Raw genomic sequence first — 21,643 nt, forward strand, 5'->3', positions numbered from 1 at the left:
TAGATATCCACATTTAATAGTTGACAACATCTTAAACAAAATTGCCTCCAATCAAAATGTATGCGTGGAAAAAAAAAATTAGAAAGGAAAGAGAAACGAGCTGGGGAGGAAGGAAAGAGAAAAGAAACAGCGGAGAAGCTTATTTATTCCCACCTTTCAAATTGAGAGAATTACAATCAAGTCCTATAAAAAGAAAAAATTTACAAAACAAGTTCCAAATATTATCATTCTCTACTGTAAGACTTGTCAGGTTGTTATTAAAATTTTTTAGTAATTATTTCTCTTATATGAGACTTGATTATAATTCTCTTCAAATTTTACGTAACATACCAAACAAAATTTAGGTAGCATCATTCGGCTCCATTCTCGTTCTTCTTTCGATTTCTTTTTCTTTTTCTTTTTTACAATCCATTTCAATAAAAGAAACATACAATAAACGGATCTCCCTAGGGTACAAGACTTCTGTTCATTCTTGATGGGGTTCCAAAAAAAGAAACAGAGCAACGCAAGGCAGCATGATATACCAAAATCTAAACGGAATACCTGACGACACGACGATCATTACAAGGCGATCATAAACCATATCATCCATTGCAAGCATGAATTAATTCCACAATCCGGCCATCAAAGCATGCAAATTCTAATAAATATTTAGTGATATTAATCACAATTTGCAGCGCTAAGACATAGTTGATCTGGCTAGCTTCATTAGGGTCGTAAAGCCACGTTATCCGTTTGGACAAACTTCTCGGATAAGAATGATATTGGAAAAATCCCATCCCTCCATCGCTAACTTCCCCCTGACAGGTGAACACAGATAGGCAAAAGACAAAGATCCAGTAAATCAGCAGGCAACCATCATTCCTCAATTCAAGGGACTTCAAAATTGCATCATCACCACCACCACCACCACCACCACATTGATTATCATTTCAAATAAGTAATCAACAAAAACATTCAAAAAATGGCCTTCCTCTTCAATCCATATATACCTCACTATACAAAATTTCTTATCCACCCATAAGAGAGGAATAGGTAAAATAATAGAACAAGACTACTGATGGTCCAACCAACCAAGTTGGAGGAGTCTTATAGTCCAGTTACAAAAGTGAATTCATTTAGCCAAGAGATTTCAGCACGACTACAACTGCCGCATACTAAGCAACAGTTAATGAGGCCTCAAGCACGATTTTCCTGTAAATGCCTTTTTTTGTCCCTCTCAGAATGACCAGGCTGACTGACCTTGTTTCGATCTTCCATATGGTCAAAGCGATTATGAGGGTTATGAGGTCTCCCTTCCAATTCCTTGTCAGGTGAGCTTCCAGCTTTTCTCTTGCGGTTACCTGACTTGGGTGACTTGAGTCCAGAGCCAAAGTCATCGAGTGCTGATACCTCCCCTTCCTCAACGGTATTTAGATCAGGTTCAGATGATGGCAGGCTCTTTACCCCATGACGATGCTCATCTGCGTAATCTTGGTGCCTTCCATGCAGCATATTTCCATTATCTGATCTATCTGATGGCTTAGGCCGGTTCTGCCTCCTATCCTGCTTGCCCTTTTCACTCTGAGCAGCCAGTTCAATTCCATCCTCCAGTTCCCTCTCAATGAGATCGTCATCATCCATAACCTCTGTTTTCTTAGTTATATGACCAGATGCTTTCCTCCGTTTCTCTAGAGCAGCCTTTACCTTGTCTCTGTCAATTTTTTTAATAGTTTCCTGAGGTGGCCGCCCTATCATACCATCTCTGTGATCAGGATCTCTGTTGGCATGTTTCACATTCATCTCAGCAGCCTCCTTCTTTTCACTTCTCCCAACACTGGTTTCTTGGTCTTCCCTGTAAACTGATTGAGACCTCATGTCTTGAGCTTCCTGCAAGTTTTCCTTGTGTGGCAGGGTTTCACCCTCAAGATGATAATCACCCTTGACTTCATCTGCTCTGTGCTTCATTTCTGTGCTCCCATAATCAGTACTTCTACCATAATTCAGCACTGAATGCCCATCATGATTAGCAGATGGCTCAAACACCGTCTTAGAAGCTCCAGGCCTTGAGGTTTCAAGTTTTGAACTCGTAGCTCCAGTATGGGAATTACTGTTTGTGGTTGCATTTTCATCATTGCTAGCAGGGACCTTTGCAGCAGCCCAATTGGTGGCTCCACTTCCCGTAGAACCTTCAATTTCATTCGAAAGTGCACACCGGTTTTTGTTCGTATAGCTCCAACATTTGATTACTAACTTCTGCAGAAAGAAAATCAACACAATTGGATCTTTCATGATGTTTGATCTTTCATGATAATAAAAATGCATAAACAATAGCTGATGGCATCTGTTACAAACTTTGCTTTTTACTGGCAAAACTTATCCAAGCCCTTTAATTGAACATTAAAATTCTCCCTTGAATACAACCACAATCAAGAGAAGGGAGGCAAGCAACAGAAAATAAGAGAAGAGCCAAAGAAAGATAGAGAGAGGTAGTAGTACTGTTTTTTCATTTCTTTAGACACTAAAAAAAAGGGCAACCAACCCTCCAATTGCCGGGGGGTAACATCAAACTCTTCTTGCCACCAGACCTTCTCCCCATCTGATGGGAGCTTCACCTTAAGGAACTTGGCAGCAAGAAAAATAAGCTCCTGCCGAATAATGATGGGGGTGGAATTGCAGGAAAGACATGTCCGAAGTCTGCATACCCATCCTAATTTCAGGAAGGAAAATAAAAGACAGAGCATAACAAAGAGGAGTAATTACATACCCATCATTAACAAAATTCACGCAACTTGAGCAAGGGCATTTTTGAGCGACTTTAAATTTTTTAATAGCCTCAACAAGAGGCTTATGGATGGTGCCAGATTAAGATCAAGCCAAGAGTTTGAAGAACAATCCTCTCTCCAGCTAACAATTCTTTCTTTCTGCTGTTCATATACCTCCTGCAACCATAATTGGAAGTACAAAGAAATTGCATAATTGCACAAGAAAACAATAATATATAGAGCCACATCACTGAAAACAAGAAAACAAATCATAATAAATTGGAAGAAATAACCAGAAAACTAAATTGAGAAACATACAGTGAAGGACAAAGACAATCCAGTCATTTCAATTTTTTTTTAACTCGCATGTCAAAATCAATGCATCCATCAGTCTACTTTGGAAGGCACTAAGCTCCCTATTAGGAACCCTCAAATGGAAATTGAAGAAAAAGATAAGAGCATACAGTTATTAGCAAAAAGAGACAGGCAGTTAAATCAAACAAATTTACTTAAACATAATTTTCAAATAGGCAATTCAACAATAAAAGAATCCAATAATAAAAGAATAGATTGCCAGATAAAAAGCACAAGGCAGACTTAAGGGTCTTCAAGATAATACCTTTTGTTTGATTCTTTGAGCTGCTACAGGGTCCTTCTTGTTTATAATTTCATACGAGACAAGAATTACATCTTTCAAAGGCCGAGGAGTTTCTTCAACTTTCCCAGCAAGAAACATGCACACTGTTGCAATGAGCTGTAGAACAAGTTATAAGTTAGCATCATTATTCCAATAAATATTATATCTCATGTATTATACTATCTCCTCAAACCACAAGCGCAAAAAATGAAATAGCAAGAAGAAGAACAATGATTGCTATGACAAAGTACACAGACATAGATAAAACAAGAAAGGATATGAGAAATAAATCATACAATCTCTGGGTAAAACAACAAGTGCAGGGTGGGGGCAGAGCAGGAGTTGAAGAGATTAAGAGAACACGGTAATCTTTAATGCAGAATTTTAACATGGGAAAATAAAATAACACCAACAGAAAACTTCAATTGCAAACGGTGGAAACCAGACAATGGATTGTTTGAAACTCATTTGAGAAGTAAACCATAAGATTAATAATCTCTTTCTTGGTTGGATAAAGCACCAAGAGTATAACGCACCAAGAGCTCAAACAAGTGGCAAGATAATTTTTTTTAAGACAAAAGTAGAGCCCAAAATATAAAACCAGACCTTCACAAAATACCATCTAATCTCTTTCTTGGTTGGATAAAGCACCAAGAGTATAACGCACCAAGAGCTCAAACAAGTGGCAAGATAATTTTTTTTAAGACAAAAGTAGAGCCCAAAATATAAAACCAGACCTTCACAAAATACCATCTGCGTCATAAGAGCAACTTTAATACAAATTAAAGTCAACCCACTCAAGTCCTACTCGATTAAATCTCATGAGTCAGTTACAATCTTAAATGCTACTAAGGTTCAATATGTGTGCATGAACACAAACGCAGACACATGAGCATAAATAGAAATACCAACAGTCCAAAAGACTCCAAACACATCAAATTGCTAAACATATTAATAAAGCATAAATAGAAATATCCTAACAATCTTGACAAGTTATAAACATCAGATCATGGAAAGATTGTTACCATCATAGTATGGCTATGATTAAGATACCTAAATTAGCCAAGAAAGCACAAACATGTTTTTATACCCTATATTCACTCCACTTCCACATCCATTTTCAAATCTCTTCCAACATACCAAATGGGCCCTTGGAGCTCCAACTAGTTTTGATAGTTATATATATATTTATATACATATATTCTTCTCACATATGGATGACATAGTTTTGCTATGAAAAACATACAACCTTATCTAAATAATAGATATGGATCCAAAGAGATATTTTATTTTTTTCAAGAATGTCAATGATTTTAAGGGTAGATTGCTTATAATGTGGATTTCTCAAAGCACAAGGTTCCATAAACAAGCTCCTTGACTCTGATGAAGTGTGTATCTATGATGCTGTACCTGCCAATCAATGTATTTCATGCCTGTGCTAATTTAATCAATATCTGATATTGAATATAAGGAGCAACACTATCCATGTGTATCTCTAATGTTTTTTATTTATTCTTATGATTTTTCTTCACACCTTTCACTGGCTCCGTACAAATCTTTTTCGCTAACAATCTTTATTGACATATTTCATTGAATGTGATACAGTTTCCATTCTTGCTGCTTCTGTTCACATGAGGAAATGTATCTATCTGGTCACAACAAAAGAAGAGACTTACACTTTACAGTACGCACAGATGCAACAATGACAGCATGCAAGTTAAGTTACTAAAACAAAATTCAGACTCACCCTCCTATCGTTCCTTCCAAGGGAATGACGAAGGAAGAATCGATGACAAAAAATTATTGCCGTAGCAATGGTTACCTGAGGTCTGCATCACAATAAAATCAGGACCGAGCCCAGTGATAAATATCAAGATGAATTAAATTACAGATTGTTACTACTTTTTTTTTTTTGGGGCATGATTAGCAATAAACATGACATATCTCAGCTAATTTATTGGCATCATAGACATATACAGAATTGAAGACAATTTTGGATATGCAATGCGTTGGCTCTCTACAGCTCCTAGCCCCACCTTCATCATAATTAAGGCTTCAATTGGACTCTTGGTAGAAAAAATGGTGTCCCCTAGACAACTAATCAGTGCAGTGGACAAACTAGCTCGCTCCAAACAGAACAAGGTATTGCCACAATCTTTCTAATTATTGGATTACTAAGAAAAAGCAATAGTTAAATCAGAGCACATCCAACTTCTGTTAGGTAGAAAAAATATGGCTTGATAAGTAATTAAAAAGCCATCTGTTTTCCACAGTTGTAAATATTTTCTTTTCTTTTCAATTCTCATCAACGAATCTTTTTCAATAAATTACATAAGTTTTGCCAAGCACTTAAAATAAAGGGTGCCACTGCCAATATCTATGTTGACCAAAAAGAGAAAAGAAAGTTAGGTATTATAAATATAAATCATAAACGAAGAAAAAGAGTACCCAATGCAATTGAGATAGACACCTAAATATTGCCAAAAATATTAAAAAGCTCACACTTTAAGTCTCATGCCTAAATCTTGTAGGAATGTGCAGTATGATTTGCGTAAGTGCGTCTCTTTCTTCCAATCAATACCATCTCGTTTGGATGGTGAATTTTCTTCAATCTCCTTCCTAGTAAAATACCAACCAGGGCCGTCCTCTGACATCTCAGGGTGTTTTTGGAAACCATGTGTTCCATTACAAGGGGCATCACCAGGCAAAAACATAGCCATGAGTTCACAAATGACTAAAATTTGTTCAGACTGTTGTATATGTATGTGGTGCCACAATGTGATGATCAAGAACAAAGATCCAGTCGTTCCCTGTCCAATTCTTAGATTGGTGAGACACAATTCATACGCAGCAAGGAAAAATGATGTCAGTTAAACGAAATGCTAGCATACAATCCCTCACATTTCTTTATTATCATCTTCTTTTATAAGCAGACATTTTGACATAAAATTATAGCTGATTAACTTCAAGAATTTTCTCACCATCAAGAGTTGAAGGCAATTTGAAAAATATCAAGTTCATACATGGTCAGTTCTCAGACAGCCACTTTTAGCATAAGAAATTGGCAGTCCTGTTTGAATGACCATCCCAATATGATCTCTTAAAACCATTATTATTGGCTCCCATTAAATGTCCACATCAAACACTCTCAAGTCTCAACATTAGAAAGTTTTAACCTAATTGAAGTCAAGCATAACTTGATAAGGGTTAACAAGAATGAAAACAGGTAATAAAGAATTCACTAAGCATACTAGATAAGGATTAACAAGAATGAAGATCAAGTGATAAGTATTATTAATTATTAAGTAAGAAAAAGTTCCCAACTAGTAATGTCAGCAGAGCATAATATTTCTCAGAACTCAATCACTTCAGCACACAGCATAGCCATACCAGACAAAATACTGGAGAAAACACTAAATTCTAGCAATACAGAACCAAAAAGGCAAATGGAAAAACATAGCATCAAATGTGAAAAAAGTTGTGAAAACAACATCTAATTTAAAAACCTGCACAAATGTTCCCTTTGAAATAGAAAATTCCAGAATTTTACATTACAACTCTCTCTCACACCCAGTCCTCCATAGTCCCCAAAAAGAATTAGCTCATATTCACCAACAGAATATAGAAACAATCAGATTGTCCCACCAAATCTCTAAGGATTAGGAAAAATAATTTCAAAAACAAATACAGTAAACTTTCCCAGCCAGCCTGAGCACCCTTCAATTTCTAACCCATGAAAATTCTATGCACTTTAATATTTGCATCTCTGCTTGACTTAAGTCTCTTCATAATTAAATTATTCACATAATGGCTCTATAAATATGTACAGAAACAAAGTCACAATGAAAAATGACATTCCTGGTTTAGTTCTCATATGTAAGGTCACTGGTAATTAGTGCAAGCGTTCCACAATCAATGGAAAGTTAGTAGCAGAACCCAAGGAAAACATAACTTAATCTTCAATCAAGAAAGACAAGGGTTTGAACCACTGAATCATCCCAGAAGAGAAAGAAAAGCCACATGAATGGCATAACAAATTTATTCCTAAATGTTACAACAGGACTTCAAGATTTTATTGCATATATGCATAATAACATTTATGACAAAGTGAATGCACTATGTAAACCATCTTATCCAAGCCTGTTAGAATCGGGAAAATAGAAGTAGAAATAGGGGGAAAGGGGAAGAGAGAGAAGAGAGAAGAAGAATGAAAGAAATAGAAAGAAAAGAAGAAACGAAGGGAGAGAGAAAAGGGACAGACTAGAACCAGAATCTAGTTCTAGGGATACAGAGGAGAAAGTTAGGAAACTGTATAATCATTCATTCATCCATCCATGTCATTGATAGAATACATGCCTAATATTTATAGCCTAATACAGTAACTGCAGATAACTACTCTTTCCTAAACATATACAACTGACATTAACTGACATTATCTTAAAATAACTGATATAGGAAATTTGTAAAACTGACACTAACTTAAAATAACTGACATAAGACACTTATGATGGCTAATACAAAATCACGTAATAGACATAAAACATAAAACACAATACTAGTAAAGGGCGCTAGTTCCTATCAAAGCCACACTAATACAACTATTTTTTTCCATCCCAAAATGTAACAAATGCATCACTGGCAAATGCCGATCATTGAAGCTGATGTCTTGGGTAGATTAAATAAGTTGCTTCAGAATACCATCACTTTATTTCATGTCAAAAAACAATAACAACATGAAACTGACTGGGACAAAAAGATTAGAAATAACATCTAAAATCATTATTATAACACGTTTATTCATATAAAAAATGAAAGAAAGCTAAAGAAGAAGATCATTTTTACTTCCACCAAAAATTAAACTCCAATGAGATTTTCTCTTCAAACTATTATTACTATGGAAAGCAAGCATGAGAGGCTGCTAATTACTTAGGAATCTGACAATACTGACCTATTATCCCAATTTCATAGGTCATATCAGCCCATGGTAACATGAGGAATTTGTTACATGGTATAAAACAAGACAGAAGAAAGAAATTAAAAGTACTCATTCACTGACTAATTTTCTTAACCCTTTTTTTATTCCTATATTACGTAGAAACGCCACAAGAAATGAAAAACTTCCGTTTATACACTATTTCTCCTTTTCAGCCCAATATCGGCACCGGCACTTGTTGGCGAAAGGGTGTGAAACTAATAATGAATATTGAAAAGAAAAACCCCTATCGTTGCGTGTCATCAACGTTCAAAGTATTTTTTTTTTTTTTTGATAACGTTCAAAGTATTTACCTTGCCTACAAAACAGCTTCAAATTCACTATGTCATTGTACCCCAAAAAAAAAACAAAATTTACTATCTCATGCCTGTTACACATTTCAAACTCCTTCCCAAGGAATATCTTTTCTTACATACAGTAAATTTAACCATCAATTGAAACCCTAATTTCCCTCACATTGGTCTTCGACATGTAACTCAAGTAAAACGCCACGACACTCAGGTGGTTAAAACCGAGTAAGGTATGAATAGAAGTCCAAAACTCATAGCCTCCCAGATGGAATTAAAAATGAAGGGGACAAAAAAGGAAGATCAACGAGTACAACGACAATGATATAAATAAAAAACTTACCTTTCAACATCCGAGAAGAATTCAATGAGCGCGATGCAAATTCAAACGGCAAGCACTGATCCAAGATCCAAAATCAAGAAGCTACCTTTATCGAAGAGGGGAGACTGACGAAGCAGATAATCGAAGAACAAGAAGCATTACATGGATGTTCAAATTAGGGTTCACAGCACCGTCAGGCGTCAGCGTGGCAAAGGAAAAGCAAGAAGAGGAAGGATTTTTCTAATTATACGGATTTCCATATTTCCGTTTTCCTTTCCTCCCATATAATTGTTCTTTTGCATTTTGTTTTATTTTTGGTGAGAAGCATTAACGTTAAACTCATAAGTTGATTCTCTGGGTTTAAGATTTTTGTATTTTTAACTTATAAAATTGTGTTGATTTGTTTTTAAACTCATATTAGGTATAAGTTAGGTTAAACCTATGAGTTAACTCATTAAGTTTACTGTTTTTATATTTCTAACTTATAAAATAATGTCAATTTACTTTTAAACTCATACTAAATTTCAAGATTTAATTATATTTAGTTTAGTAACTTTATATATAAATTTTATAAAAAAATATTTTTGTTGAACATGAAAATTGTGAGGATTAATGAATTTTTTTAATTATTTGGATTTAAAATATATTTAAATGAAATTGTTGTCAAATATTTTTATTTTAATTACTTCATTATATGCTTTTAATATCAATTTATTAATAAACGTAAACTTTTATTAATCTACGAATTGAGCTTATGATCCGTGTTTATAACTTCATCACGAGTTTGTTTAAACTCGTGAATATGATAACATTAATAATAAATTCTCATTTAAAAAAAAAAGTGAAGAGAGGATCCAAAGAGATAAATTTAAGAAGACTTTAGTTAAATTAAACGAGCCTTCGCTAATACCATCATGAGTCACATAAAACTGAATTTTTAAACACGCACCAAAAAAAAAAAAATCAAATATTGCAAAAATGTTACCCTGTCATGGAGCGGTGGAAATTGTTTCACCCTTTTCCTCAGTCATTGTAGGAACAAGGTTTTGGTTGAGGCCGATTTTATATATTCTGCCTCCTCAACCTGCAACGCTGAGTCAGAAGTATGTGTGGGGAATTCTGAATCTCACTTGAGAGTTTTTGTATTGATGCAAAAAGGTGAAATTGAGAGATTTTGCTGTTGAAATTAATATGCCGAGAGGTCTTTTTTATGGTGGAAGACCTCAGAGACAATTGGTTTTTGTTCTTATAGGTAAAGTTCAGACACAGGCATAGAGAAAATAGTAATAGGTTGGCAGATTCTTTCGCTATCCTTAGCTCAAATCCAGAATTTTTATTTTGTTAGTTTTGAATTTGATTTTCGTCTTGTTGAGTGTAAAGAGCTAATGAACAAGTTTAATTAATAAACTTTATGGGCGTATTGTCCCATTGATCATAAAAGGGGGGAAAAAACAGAGAGACTAAATTATATTTTTAATATTTCAAATTTAATTTTTTTAATTTAAATTTTTAAAATAATAAATTCTTTTTTATGATACCAGTTATAAAAGATTAACAATTTATTTCAAATTTTACGCATACTAAATATACTAATTTTAAATTTAAATGTAGACAATTCAAACTCATGTTTTTGTGAGTTACGAACTGATTCTTGACTCACTAACTAGACCAACTTTTATTGGTCAAAACACATCAAGATAAAGTATAAATAGAATTACAAAAGGACCTAACAAAAAATGATAATGATACTACTCTTCCGGTTCTTAATATAAGAGCCATTTAACTAATTTGATTAGATTAAGAAAGTTAGGTAAGTTAGTTAATTATAAAAATGTGACACATCTTTTCTAAAACACCATAATCATCTTTCTTAATATCTCATTTCCTTCTTGTACTTGATTATAGTTGAGGGACTATCTATAGGGGTAATTTAGAGAAAATTGATAAATATGAGAAATGGTCTTATCTTTAGGACCAAAACCAACTCAACAATTAGATCTTATATTAAGGACCGGAAGATATTAAGTACCAGAAAAATCATGGAACAAAGATAAAATCTCGTACTAAATTATGGAAGACACTTAAGTAGAGAGTCAACAGAATATTACTAATAAACAGTAAGTGATGACTTAGATTTTGAATAACGTACGTAAGAGTTGTGAATCCAATTAAAGAGGGCAAAAAGTCTGCCAAAAAGAAAAAAACAAAGAAAGAAAGAAAAAGAAAAAATAGTACGCAAGCAAGCAACAAGTTCATTCATTCCGAACACCCCATCTTCACGCCTATGTCAGACACCCTCTTCAATGCTTTGCCCCCTCTCTTGCTGCTCATCGCACAACAACTCCGCTTTAAATCTTCGTCCCTCATTTTGTCCACTTATATCATATCAATGTGAACTTGCTTTCATATTATAAAAAGTCAGAGTGAATTATTCCATATTTTCTTTGTAATATTCAAAATCTACAAAAGTGTCTCTTGAAAACAATTCAGTGGCCCTCCTTTCAGTGTTTAATATAAAAACTTTTTAATTAATTTGAGTAGATTAAAAAAAAAGATAAATTAGTTAATTATAATAAATGTGACTTAATCTCTTTAAACTACTCATGTGTAATATTAGATTATATATTATTTTATACGTTAAATAAATTAGTTTAGAGAAACATAATAATCATGAAAAACAAAGTGAATGAGATATTATATCAAGAAGCGAAGGAAATACCAAGTACAACTTCCCTTAGAACTGAAGAAAATTTTAATCAAAAACTACTTGTGAACTCATTCACACTTAACACTAATTCTTGGCACTATTTTTCCCTTATGAGAGGTTCCAAATAAATTTCATTGAATGCTCTCATTTAAAATTAACCTCTTCACCACGTCCTTTTAACTCATCTTTCTGCATATGACAGGTGAGACTGTGAAAGAGTGGCAGTAAGCAAGCCAGCATACTTTGCCAATAAGACATCTATAGTTTGAGTGCAATAATTATCAAATAAAGCAGCTAGTTATAATTGAAGTTCATAAATACCTTTCCGAGTCATAATGCCTAGTTCCATTTAATTTCCCATGACTCAAACAAAACATGTGAAACTTTCAAAACATGGCCGTGGATCATGTGAAATACTGCAGATGTGGCCATCAGCTCACATTTATAAGAACCTCTTCTCTTCTTCAACACCATTATCTTTCACATCGCTTCTGTCTAACTGCTGCAAAATATGAAGTTTTTATGGCTTGGAATCCACAAATCGTTCCTACTTCTGATTATCTTTGTGTTATTTTCCCATGGTTGGAGCCTCAGAGAGATAGGTGATCATGGTAAGTGTCATCTCCTTCAGTTTTAACTTAGTACCTCAGCTACCCTAGTTTTTTTTTCCCTTTGACGTAACTGCATGCATACTAAATGCTACCTACATCAATAGTTAAGCAAGCTTATGCGTACATGCAAATAAATATTAATGCCATAACAGTATTGCCACTTCAATTTTATATCATATATCCTTCCTTTATTTCCATTCTACAGACTCATTAGTAAGCCTGCAAGAAGAGAAAGCTGCAACTGGAGATGAGGTTTGTTTCCAACTGTTTGTTTATTTATCTAAATGCATCTGAAGTCATTGATCTCCTGAACAACAGTCTTTGTTCAGAATAATTTCTTGATAGTACAAGCTTTCAAAGTTGCAGTAATCTTCATTCTAGAGGGTGTGTTTAACTCAATTTACTGATGAACTCCATAACACTAATAGAAATCACAATAATACTAGGGAAAATCACTGAGGTTCTAAGAAAGAAATGTAATCACCAAAAAGTCTTATAATAAGTGAGCAGCATGGACCTATAACCATTTCCTTGTCATTACATTTCTTTCCTGGGACCTCACAGTGATTTTCCATGAGACTATTTATATGTATGTCACTTAACAAAGATAAATCCCTTGTAATTTGTAGGGACAGATGATGTACCCGTATGGTTCGAGCTTGCCGGACTGCTCCCATGCATGCGGGGCATGCTTTCCTTGCAAGAGAGTGATAGTGAGCTTCAAATGCTCTTCTGCAGAATCCTGCCCTATTGTTTACAGGTGCATGTGTAAAGGCAAATACTACCATGTCCCTTCCAATTGATCATGCCTACTCACTGCTGTAGCATCCGTTCTTATTCCCAAGCCTCAGCTTATTGTAATGTTAGCTTTTGACTATTTTGAGATGCTTAGATCAGTTAAACTCACATTTGGTCTCTTCTCCACGTAACAATCTTCATTGTGTGTATGAAACAACAGAGTTAGAGTTTCAGTTCACAGTAGCATTTCCAAAGAGTAAACTAACAATTTGGTTCTTCATGGTCGTGCCAATCTAGCATAAGTATTCTAAAGTCAACGAGTACAAATTTCTTAACCTGCACATTTGCTGATCTTGGAGTACTGAAAACTAAATTAGCCAATCAATTGCTAATTCACTCATTTTTTAAAACAAAATGAGATGTTAGGCCAAAAAATAAAATGAGATGAGGGTGATATTTTGGCTAAAAAGTGAGAGCATATGCAATATCATTCTACTAAGACCAAGACAGCTCAATCTGTCTCACTTGGACCAGCGAAAAGGTAATGGCTATCCTTTAGACATTCTGAAACAAGAAAACTTCTGCAAGTCATTAAAGAATGAAGATTAACTTCACCACAAACACAATATGAGGCCAAGATCATAGTGTACCCGATTTAAGAACTACTCGTAATATGGAAAATAACCTGCACGTATGTTCATATTGCCATGTTTTCTCTATGTTGGGCAATTAAAAGAAGCCATTGACGAAGATATATCCTATACTGGTTTCTTTTTGTCTTTTCTTCTGAGTTTGTTAATTGAGAAAATCTCAGCAAAAGAAACTGTAAATTACTAAATCCCAAATCAGAAATTTATACAACAATGTGTTATTATTACAAGTCTAGTCAAAACCTGTTAAAATATGAAATAATCCTGAATTGATATTTTGTAGTTTTCATGTTCCTTTGGTGAGATTTTCTTCCCTTGTTAATTTCCATGAAACTTGTATCATCATCTTTTTCTTTTTTCATTTTCTAAAATAAGAAATAAAGCTACCCAGAAGATGCAGAAATCATAACGTATTAAGGCAACTGTTATGCATTTTTCTTCTCAAAAAGTAATCGGGAGATCAACCTTTCTTCTTGTAAATGTTTATATATTTAATGCTCTAAATAAAATGACAAATTATAAACAGATAATTATAAAGATATAATTAATAGGTTTATGATAAGGAAGAAAACTTGCATTTACAAATCAAAGCCAGTTTTGCAATCCGTTAAATACAGTAACTTCGAGTGTCTGACACATTGCATGCTCGTAGTAGATGCAAACCAATACTTTGAACTATATACTACCTTTACAATTCATTGTTAATGTACTACTTTCGGTCCTTACTATAACTATAAGAGTTAGATAACTAATTTGTAAAATATTAATAAAATTAATTAAGTTAGTTATTTGTAATAAATATGTCTTATTTTTTAAAAAATAATTTTGTTAATTATATAAATTAGAATAAAAACTTTTTCACACGTGTAATCACCACGAGACCAGTTTGGAGAAAAGATAAACAAATATGAAAGACAAAGTAAATTATAATATTATATTTAAGACCAAATTGAATTCTCAGCTAGTTTTTATATTTAGGATCGGAGGTTATATATGTTTCAATCGGTTTAGGACTATGGTTTCGTTTTTGGTATACTTATGAAATTGACGATTGGGTAGAGTTTTATTTTATTTTTTAGAAGATTGAACTTTTCACTATTATTTATATATATATATATATATTCAAGCCACTTTTCGCCTAATGAACGAATAGAATGAGAGACCTCCCCCCCCCAGCGAGGTGCGTATTTAACAGAAAAGAAAGAAACACTCACACACGCCCCGTAGGGACATGCAGGACTTAGCACAGAATTACACAGGAAAAACGCCCTAATTAATCAAGTGTTAGCCCACATATAGCAGCTAATTTTCTTCGTAATTGATAATATCAGATTATGTAGAAAAATCTTGAGGATCCAACACCAATTAGCACACAAAAGTACGATGAAGATGGTGATCACTGCAATAGAGTCCAGGCTCCTGAGCAAAACCCTGACTCTTGAGCAGCTTCGTAGCCTTCAAAACCAGTTCTTGATTAGTGACTTGAGCATCAGTCTCCTGAATGATTAACTGAATTGCGTTGCTGAAAGCTCCATACGCTTTTCCAGGATTCCCAGGAGGACTCGCATCTGCTGATTTTTGATCACTCTGACACCCACTCATCAGAATTCCCCCACCTACAACACTATCCTTTCCAGCTCCAGCATATACCTTGTAAATAACCAAACTCATCATATGTTCAGATCATACTATAAATCCATAGGAAATAGCACAGTTCATATAAACAGTATACTCCATGTAATGCATAGGGCTGCCATCTAATCTAATTTAAAGACCAATAATGGATAAGTTGATAGTGAGTGTTGAGACTACCTCCTGATTATTGGCTACATTTGTTTCCATGGCAGGTTCTGCATACTCTTCATTCTCATTCAGCTTTTGTTTCAGAAACTTTATGGCAAGACTTCCTACCATCTCCGAGAATCCACCCTCTTGTTTTTCACTTTCACCTCCTGATTAGTAAAATACGGAAATGGTAAGGGGAAATCACAGTTCTCAAACATATAGTGCTGAATCAGTACAAAAATTGAATAGTCATATTTTTATTTTAGAAAAAAACTTAATAAATGCTTGGGAATTGTACGTAAGTACTTGATTTTTGTCCAGTACTAGAGGACTAAATACCTAAATGACCCCATAAAAGATAAAAGAAATAACTTTTCTCTCTCTGTTATGGTTTTACATACCTCCATGGTGTTGGAGTTTGTTGAAGACAAACTTGATGAACTTCTTCACTTTAGGGCTAGCGTCTTCCTTAAAGATATCGAAAAGGGTGAGTCTCACTTTCCCAACATCTATATCATCTTTCCCGGTTTTCTGCTTGAGCATTTCAATCAGCGTTGAGAGAGGCAGTGACCTGTTTTTCACAGTGCCATCCTCCATATCCCTTCCTTCCTCGTCATCTTCTTCTTCTTCCTCCTCCTTGTCTTCTTCCTCATGATGTCGTCTTCTACGGTGACGAAATGCAGAAGGGATGTGGATTCCACGAGACTCAATTTCTTGCTCCATTCTTTGAAGAAGAAATCTTCTGAATCCAAAACTAGAGCCTGAATCTTGGTGATAATTGCCTTGTTCTTGTATCTTTGTGTTGGTGCTGTCTCCAATCTGTTCCTTCGCATCTCTTATGAGGCCACCACTGTGGCATGAATCTGCTACAATTGTGATTCTGCAACCTTCTGGGACTTCTTTCACAAATTCTCTGAAATCATCATCTGGTTATACAAACATTCATTTAGCATTTTGACATTTGAATCTGTGTAAAGCTGGCCACAAACCGATTCTCTTTGTGATTACTCTTCCCCCCCCCCCTCCCTTTCACAACCATATCATATTGGTCAGATTTAAGCATTTCTAAATCCAACTGCAGGTAACTTTACTGTGAGTAGAAATAACTCTTTCAATATAAGAATCAATTCCCCCCCCCCCCATTCTGACTCGAGTATTGGGACTTTTTTTTTCTGGTGATTACTTTGAAATAAGCCATTGCACCCTTAACATGATTAAATCTAAGGATTCCGTCTGAAATTCTGATGCTTCTGTTTCTGTCTTGAAGCTAATGGGTAGCTCTGTCTCTGCCCTTTTCCCCCCTGTTTTTTCTTTCTCCGTTTTTAATACCTCGGTTGCTGTATTGGTCATATAAGATAGAATACATTTACATATTTCTTTTGTTATTTATATGCAAGCGGCAAAACTTATGTAATGTAATGATATTTATGCCTGTTTCTGGTAGAAATAGTTATGCAATATTGTGCACAATAATGAAAATATATTGCATCAATTCAAATCTTTGATCTAAAATGTAAAAGTAGCTATTTTATTTTTTATTTATCTTTTCTTCATAATCTAATTGTTTAATTTACATTAATAAATATTATTGAAAATTATGTGCATATGTACTTTTTTTTTTTTTGCCAGAGTATATGTCCATAATTTTAAAACATCAATATAAATCATCATATTAAGTAAGATGATGAGACCTGGCCAAAATTGTTCATTGTATAGTTTATTTTTTGTTGTCACCGAAAATTATGATCGGAAAAGGAAGGAAAGGTAAGGTTACCGATGATGAGATTCATATCGCAAGGAACAATGCACTCATCGTAACCGGTGTCATCGGCTTCCCCTGTCTCGGCGGGGAGGCGCGTGCCGTGGCCGCTGTAGTGTATGAACAAAGCGTCCCCTAGCTCCGCCGACCGTACCATCTTCTTGATTGCCGATCGTATGTTCTTCCCGGTTGGCTGGATGCAGGAGGGATCGGTGTCGATCAAGACGGTGATATCGTTATCGGAGAATCCGTAACGCTCAATCAGGCAATTGTTCATCCTCCTCACATCGTTGACGCAGCCTCTCAGCTCGATCTTCGTCCCTGGGTAGTTGCATCCGATCAACACTGCTTTCTTCGCCGTGCCACACAGAAAGCACGATCAAGTACTTCCTCGCCCGTTACGTAACTCTGTTTCTCTCTGGCCTCCTCTGTTTCTGTGCGTTGACCTCTGATCCTCTGGTATGTTTTATTCGATACCTAACAGCAAAACGTCATTAATTAGTTAAATTCCTCTTATTGTAATGGAAATGAAAATATATTAATGGAAGTTGGCCACCAAAAAACAGAGAAAAAGAAAATATATTAATGGAAATATATATTGTATTTTGTAATTTTACTTTAGTGAGGCGAGAGTGAGCTCATGAGACCTGTGTAGTTGTTGCTGGTTGTTGATGATACACAGTATAAAGCTATTTTACGTTTATTATTTTATTATGCAACACATCTCTATATTTTACCGATACAGAATAATTTATACATATATATAATTAAAGTGATGATATATAATAATATTAGAAAGTTGCAATGCATGTGGGGAACAGATGTATGGGCGGAAGAGGAGAAGGCTTAATGACAACTTGGACAGTCTTAAAGCTGAAGCAAAATACTGGGTCCGTTTGAATCAGGGATTAGAAAAGTAGTTTATTAAAAAAGTAGTTTATAAAAAAATGAAGTTAGGTAAAAGCTAAATTGGATAAGTTGAATTGTGTTTGGATTGGAATTCAAAAAAGCTAGTTTGTAAAAGTGAGATTAGTAAAAAGTTATTTGAATTATGATTGAGTAAAAATAAGTTTGGTTATAAAATGACCAAAATGGGTATGAGTTTTAATAAATAATAAAACATGATAAAAAAAATGATTTCACATAATCCAATGAAATTAAAATAATTTAATATGAAGAAGTCAAATTTAATAAGTGAATGAAATTTTAAAATTTCAGAGAAATAATAAAAAATATTTTAAATATAAAGTGAAAGATGATAAAAAAAAAGAATTGAGATAATATAATGAAGAAGTGAAATTTATAGAGTGAATTAAAATTGAAAACTTTGTAGAAATCATAAAAAATATTTTAAATATAAAGTGAAACATGATAAAAAAATGAATTGACATAATAAAATGAATTTAAATTAATTTAATATGAAAAATGAAATTGATTGAGTGAATTAAATTTAAAAACATTAGAGAAATGAAAAAAATATTGCAAATATAAAGCGAAACATAATTTGAATGGATCAAAATGTTTTGAACTCCAATTTGCAATATTGCGACAAAGTGAAACGAAATAATATTACATAATTAATTAATTGATAAGCTATGGATAATTTGGTTTTTGATTGCATCACGAACGCAATTCATATGCGATGAAGACTGTGATGTAACATTTGAAGATGATTGTTGACTAGTTTCAGCCTGATCATGTTTGCCAACTATATTACCATTTTTAGCTTGTTCAAAAAAGAAGTCGGAGCTTGAATGTCTCCTTATAAGGTTATGAATGGCCATTGTTGCACAAATCACGTATACTTGTGTTTGGAAGTCGTAACTACGCATGTTTCGTAAGATTTGAAATCTATTCTTCCAAACACCGAATGTTCTTTCTATTATGCATCTTAAACTGAAATGATAATAATTGAAGGCTTCGTTACTATTTCGGAATCCTACTTGTCATCAGAAGTCTAGAAGGTGATAGCGCTCAGATCTGTATGGACCTAGATATCTATTTGGTGTTGGATATCCCGCATCAACCAAGTAATATTTCCCTAATGATTCATGAAACAATTTGAGAGATTGTGAAATGAATAAAAATATAAAATAATTAAAAAACATGTGTGATTGGAATATATAAACATATACCTGGACGTGGATGAGGGAAATTAAGAGATGAATTTGTAATAGTACTGTCAAATATACAAGCATCATGTGCAGATCCCTCCCATCCTGCCAAGACAAAAGTGAAACACATATCCCAATCACATACAACCATGACATTTTGTGATGGATTTCCCTTTCTGCCAATAAATTTGTCTCGTTTTGTAGTGGGGACAACACACTGTATATGAGTGCCATCAATTGCTCTAATTGCGTCCTTAAAAAATAGATAATAACGTGGATCGTTCTCAATTTTTCTGAGTTCCACGAAATGTATGATATGTGGGTCGAATAAGTTTACTCGATAGGCTAAGGCAAGCTTGCAGTATATTGTGAAAGTGCCTACTTACAGTTTCCCCTGAATGTTGAAATCATTCCTGGATCATCCTATTGTGTTGTCTATGTGCAACCGTGTTTAAAAACATCACGACCATTTCTTCAATTCCTAAGTACTTAGACTTTCGTAAACCATATTCCTCCAATTTAGTACATAAGAGGTGGAAAACATATTTATCCACTCTAAACATTTCTTGACATCGATCATAATGCCTCTCCATAATACCTTGTACCCATAAGTTTCCTGTCTGTTCACTAGTTCTGCAGGGTTGTTTAAACATATACATTTCACAACCAATGCACCTACTGCTTCATATTGTGTTAATTCATCATTAATCATGAATAACCGTGTTGAATGGTCATCTTCATTCCACCGTGAATCATCATTCCAATTCCACAAAGTATCTTCATTCCATGGTGAATCATCATTCTAATTAGCCATTTTTGGAATTAACCCTGTAACTGTGATGACAACAAAGTGTAAGCATTATAAAGACTAAAATAAACAAAGTGTAAATAATTTTCATACTGCAAACAGAAAAACCAACACACATAGATGACAAGTAAAAATTAGCATAAATATATTACAGTCATTAATAAAGTTCCTACAACAGGCCATATCAGTTCAGGTTAAAACAGTAATCAGTTCAAGTTAGTAAGTGCAATAACAACAGTGAAACAACTAAGTCCTAAACTAAATCCTAATCTGCAAGTCCCTTCCATGTGTCTGGGTCTTGTGCTGCCGGTATCAACCACCCCAACAACTTGTGTCTATCATGCATAAACCCCAAATAGGCTCGCCTAGCCCACCTCAACCGTGTAAGTATCTTGGCACATGCATAATATAGTTGAGGGTCATCATTAAGCTTCTCAAGGCTAGCTAGGTGTGCCAAAACCTTGTCAACTAATTGGGGATCTTCAACCAATGTTGCTGCTCGCTTGTCAGAAGCAGCTGCTATGACACTAAGGCTATCAGAAATTTTAATAGACGTAACAACTTTTTTCTTCGTCTTTGCATTAGACGTCTCACCCCTCTTCCTCTTTCCATAGCTTCCTGAGCCACTTGGTCCAGTACTCGCGGGGTTGTTTAAGTTGCAACCGGCGAAGTCATCTGTGACCCCTGCATTGGTTGTTGGGTCAACACCGAAATTTTCATCCTCACTGTCCCTCAACCCTTCCTGTTGGTCGAGCCCGACTCTATAAACATCCCCCTCCTCTTCTGTGTCAGGCTGTGGAGCAAATGCTGGCTGAGGCTGTGAGGCTGATGGTGTGTACATATATTCTCCCGAAGCCACAACATCTTTGAATATTTTCATCAAATCTGATGCAAACATCAACCCCTAATGTCTAAATTTCTTGCAATTGGGGTTCACCTACATTAACGTAATTAGGCAAGTGTAAGCGATGACTAAACTGATATTCAAAATTAAAACTCAACCAACGCAAATAGTTACCATTAATTTTCGTTGCCACTACTCATCGGAGGCCAACACCCTATTTGTCGCTGCATCATAACCAATGCCAGTCTCCCCAGACATAAGTTTTTCCTACAACTTCCAATCCTTTCTTAAAATGTCAAATCTATTCTTAAGTTGCTTCTTGTCATACATTTTCTTGCTTCTTTCCTGAAAATTCTTTTCAATTTTGCTTCAACCGAGCCTTGTAAATGATGTTCCTTGGCGTTCATTGTGCACTATTTGCTCGGCTCAAATATCTATTGGAATTTTCATCATGTAGGGATCCCAAGTCGCTTTTCCTTTATTGGTGTCGATTTCTAGGTGGAAAATAATAGAGATAAGACTAACAGAAGCAAATTTAAAATTAAGAAGAAATCCCAAGACAAAAACGTGTTAATTTAAAATTTTGTTTTATTTTCTAATGAAACTAGCATTAAAGTCATTTCATACAATTTGAAAATCTCTTT

At 34.6% G+C, this 21,643-nt stretch overlaps 2 protein-coding genes and 1 pseudogene across 2 annotated transcripts; 1 reads left to right on the plus strand and 2 right to left on the minus strand.

The window, feature by feature from the left end:
* Positions 1-561: 561 nt before the first annotated feature.
* On the minus strand, positions 562-9,204 carry LOC114712121 (cyclin-T1-3-like; annotated as a pseudogene).
* A 2,967-nt stretch (positions 9,205-12,171) lies between these two features.
* Positions 12,172-13,219, plus strand: LOC114712103 (protein EPIDERMAL PATTERNING FACTOR 2-like). Its single transcript, XM_028896571.1, has 3 exons — positions 12,172-12,301; positions 12,507-12,553; positions 12,931-13,219. Exons 1-3 carry the CDS (start codon positions 12,202-12,204, stop codon positions 13,102-13,104), a joined length of 321 nt encoding a protein of 106 aa, XP_028752404.1. The 5' UTR covers positions 12,172-12,201; the 3' UTR covers positions 13,105-13,219.
* A 1,721-nt stretch (positions 13,220-14,940) lies between these two features.
* Positions 14,941-17,756, minus strand: LOC114712102 (metacaspase-4). The gene is made up of 4 exons (XM_028896570.1): positions 17,249-17,756; positions 15,876-16,400; positions 15,502-15,641; positions 14,941-15,339 (listed from the first exon to the last, which is right to left on the minus strand). The coding sequence occupies exons 1-4, from the start codon at positions 17,508-17,510 to the stop codon at positions 15,055-15,057; spliced, it is 1,212 nt and encodes a 403-aa protein (XP_028752403.1). The 5' UTR covers positions 17,511-17,756; the 3' UTR covers positions 14,941-15,054.
* Between the last annotated feature and the right edge of the window lie 3,887 nt (positions 17,757-21,643).

This window comes from Neltuma alba, unplaced genomic scaffold (genome assembly GCF_004799145.2).
Source record: "Neltuma alba isolate B1F8T4 unplaced genomic scaffold, ASM479914v2 tig00011337_pilon, whole genome shotgun sequence".
Lineage (NCBI taxonomy): Eukaryota > Viridiplantae > Streptophyta > Magnoliopsida > Fabales > Fabaceae > Neltuma > Neltuma alba.

Excerpts from the sequence above, each read along its gene's own strand:
- LOC114712103 (XM_028896571.1), top strand. The coding sequence starts at position 12,202 with ATGAAGTTTTTATGGCTTGGAATCCACAAATCGTTCCTACTTCTGATT. Across the intron at positions 12,302-12,506 it reads CAGAGAGATAGGTGATCATG|ACTCATTAGTAAGCCTGCAA; the intron begins GTAAGTGTCATC and ends TCCATTCTACAG. Across the intron at positions 12,554-12,930 it reads AAGCTGCAACTGGAGATGAG|GGACAGATGATGTACCCGTA; the intron begins GTTTGTTTCCAA and ends TGTAATTTGTAG.
- LOC114712102 (XM_028896570.1), bottom strand. The coding sequence starts at position 17,510 with ATGAACAATTGCCTGATTGAGCGTTACGGATTCTCCGATAACGATATC. Across the intron at positions 16,401-17,248 it reads CGATATGAATCTCATCATCG|ATGATGATTTCAGAGAATTT; the intron begins GTAACCTTACCT and ends TTGTATAACCAG. Across the intron at positions 15,340-15,501 it reads ATGTAGCCAATAATCAGGAG|GTATATGCTGGAGCTGGAAA; the intron begins GTAGTCTCAACA and ends GTTATTTACAAG.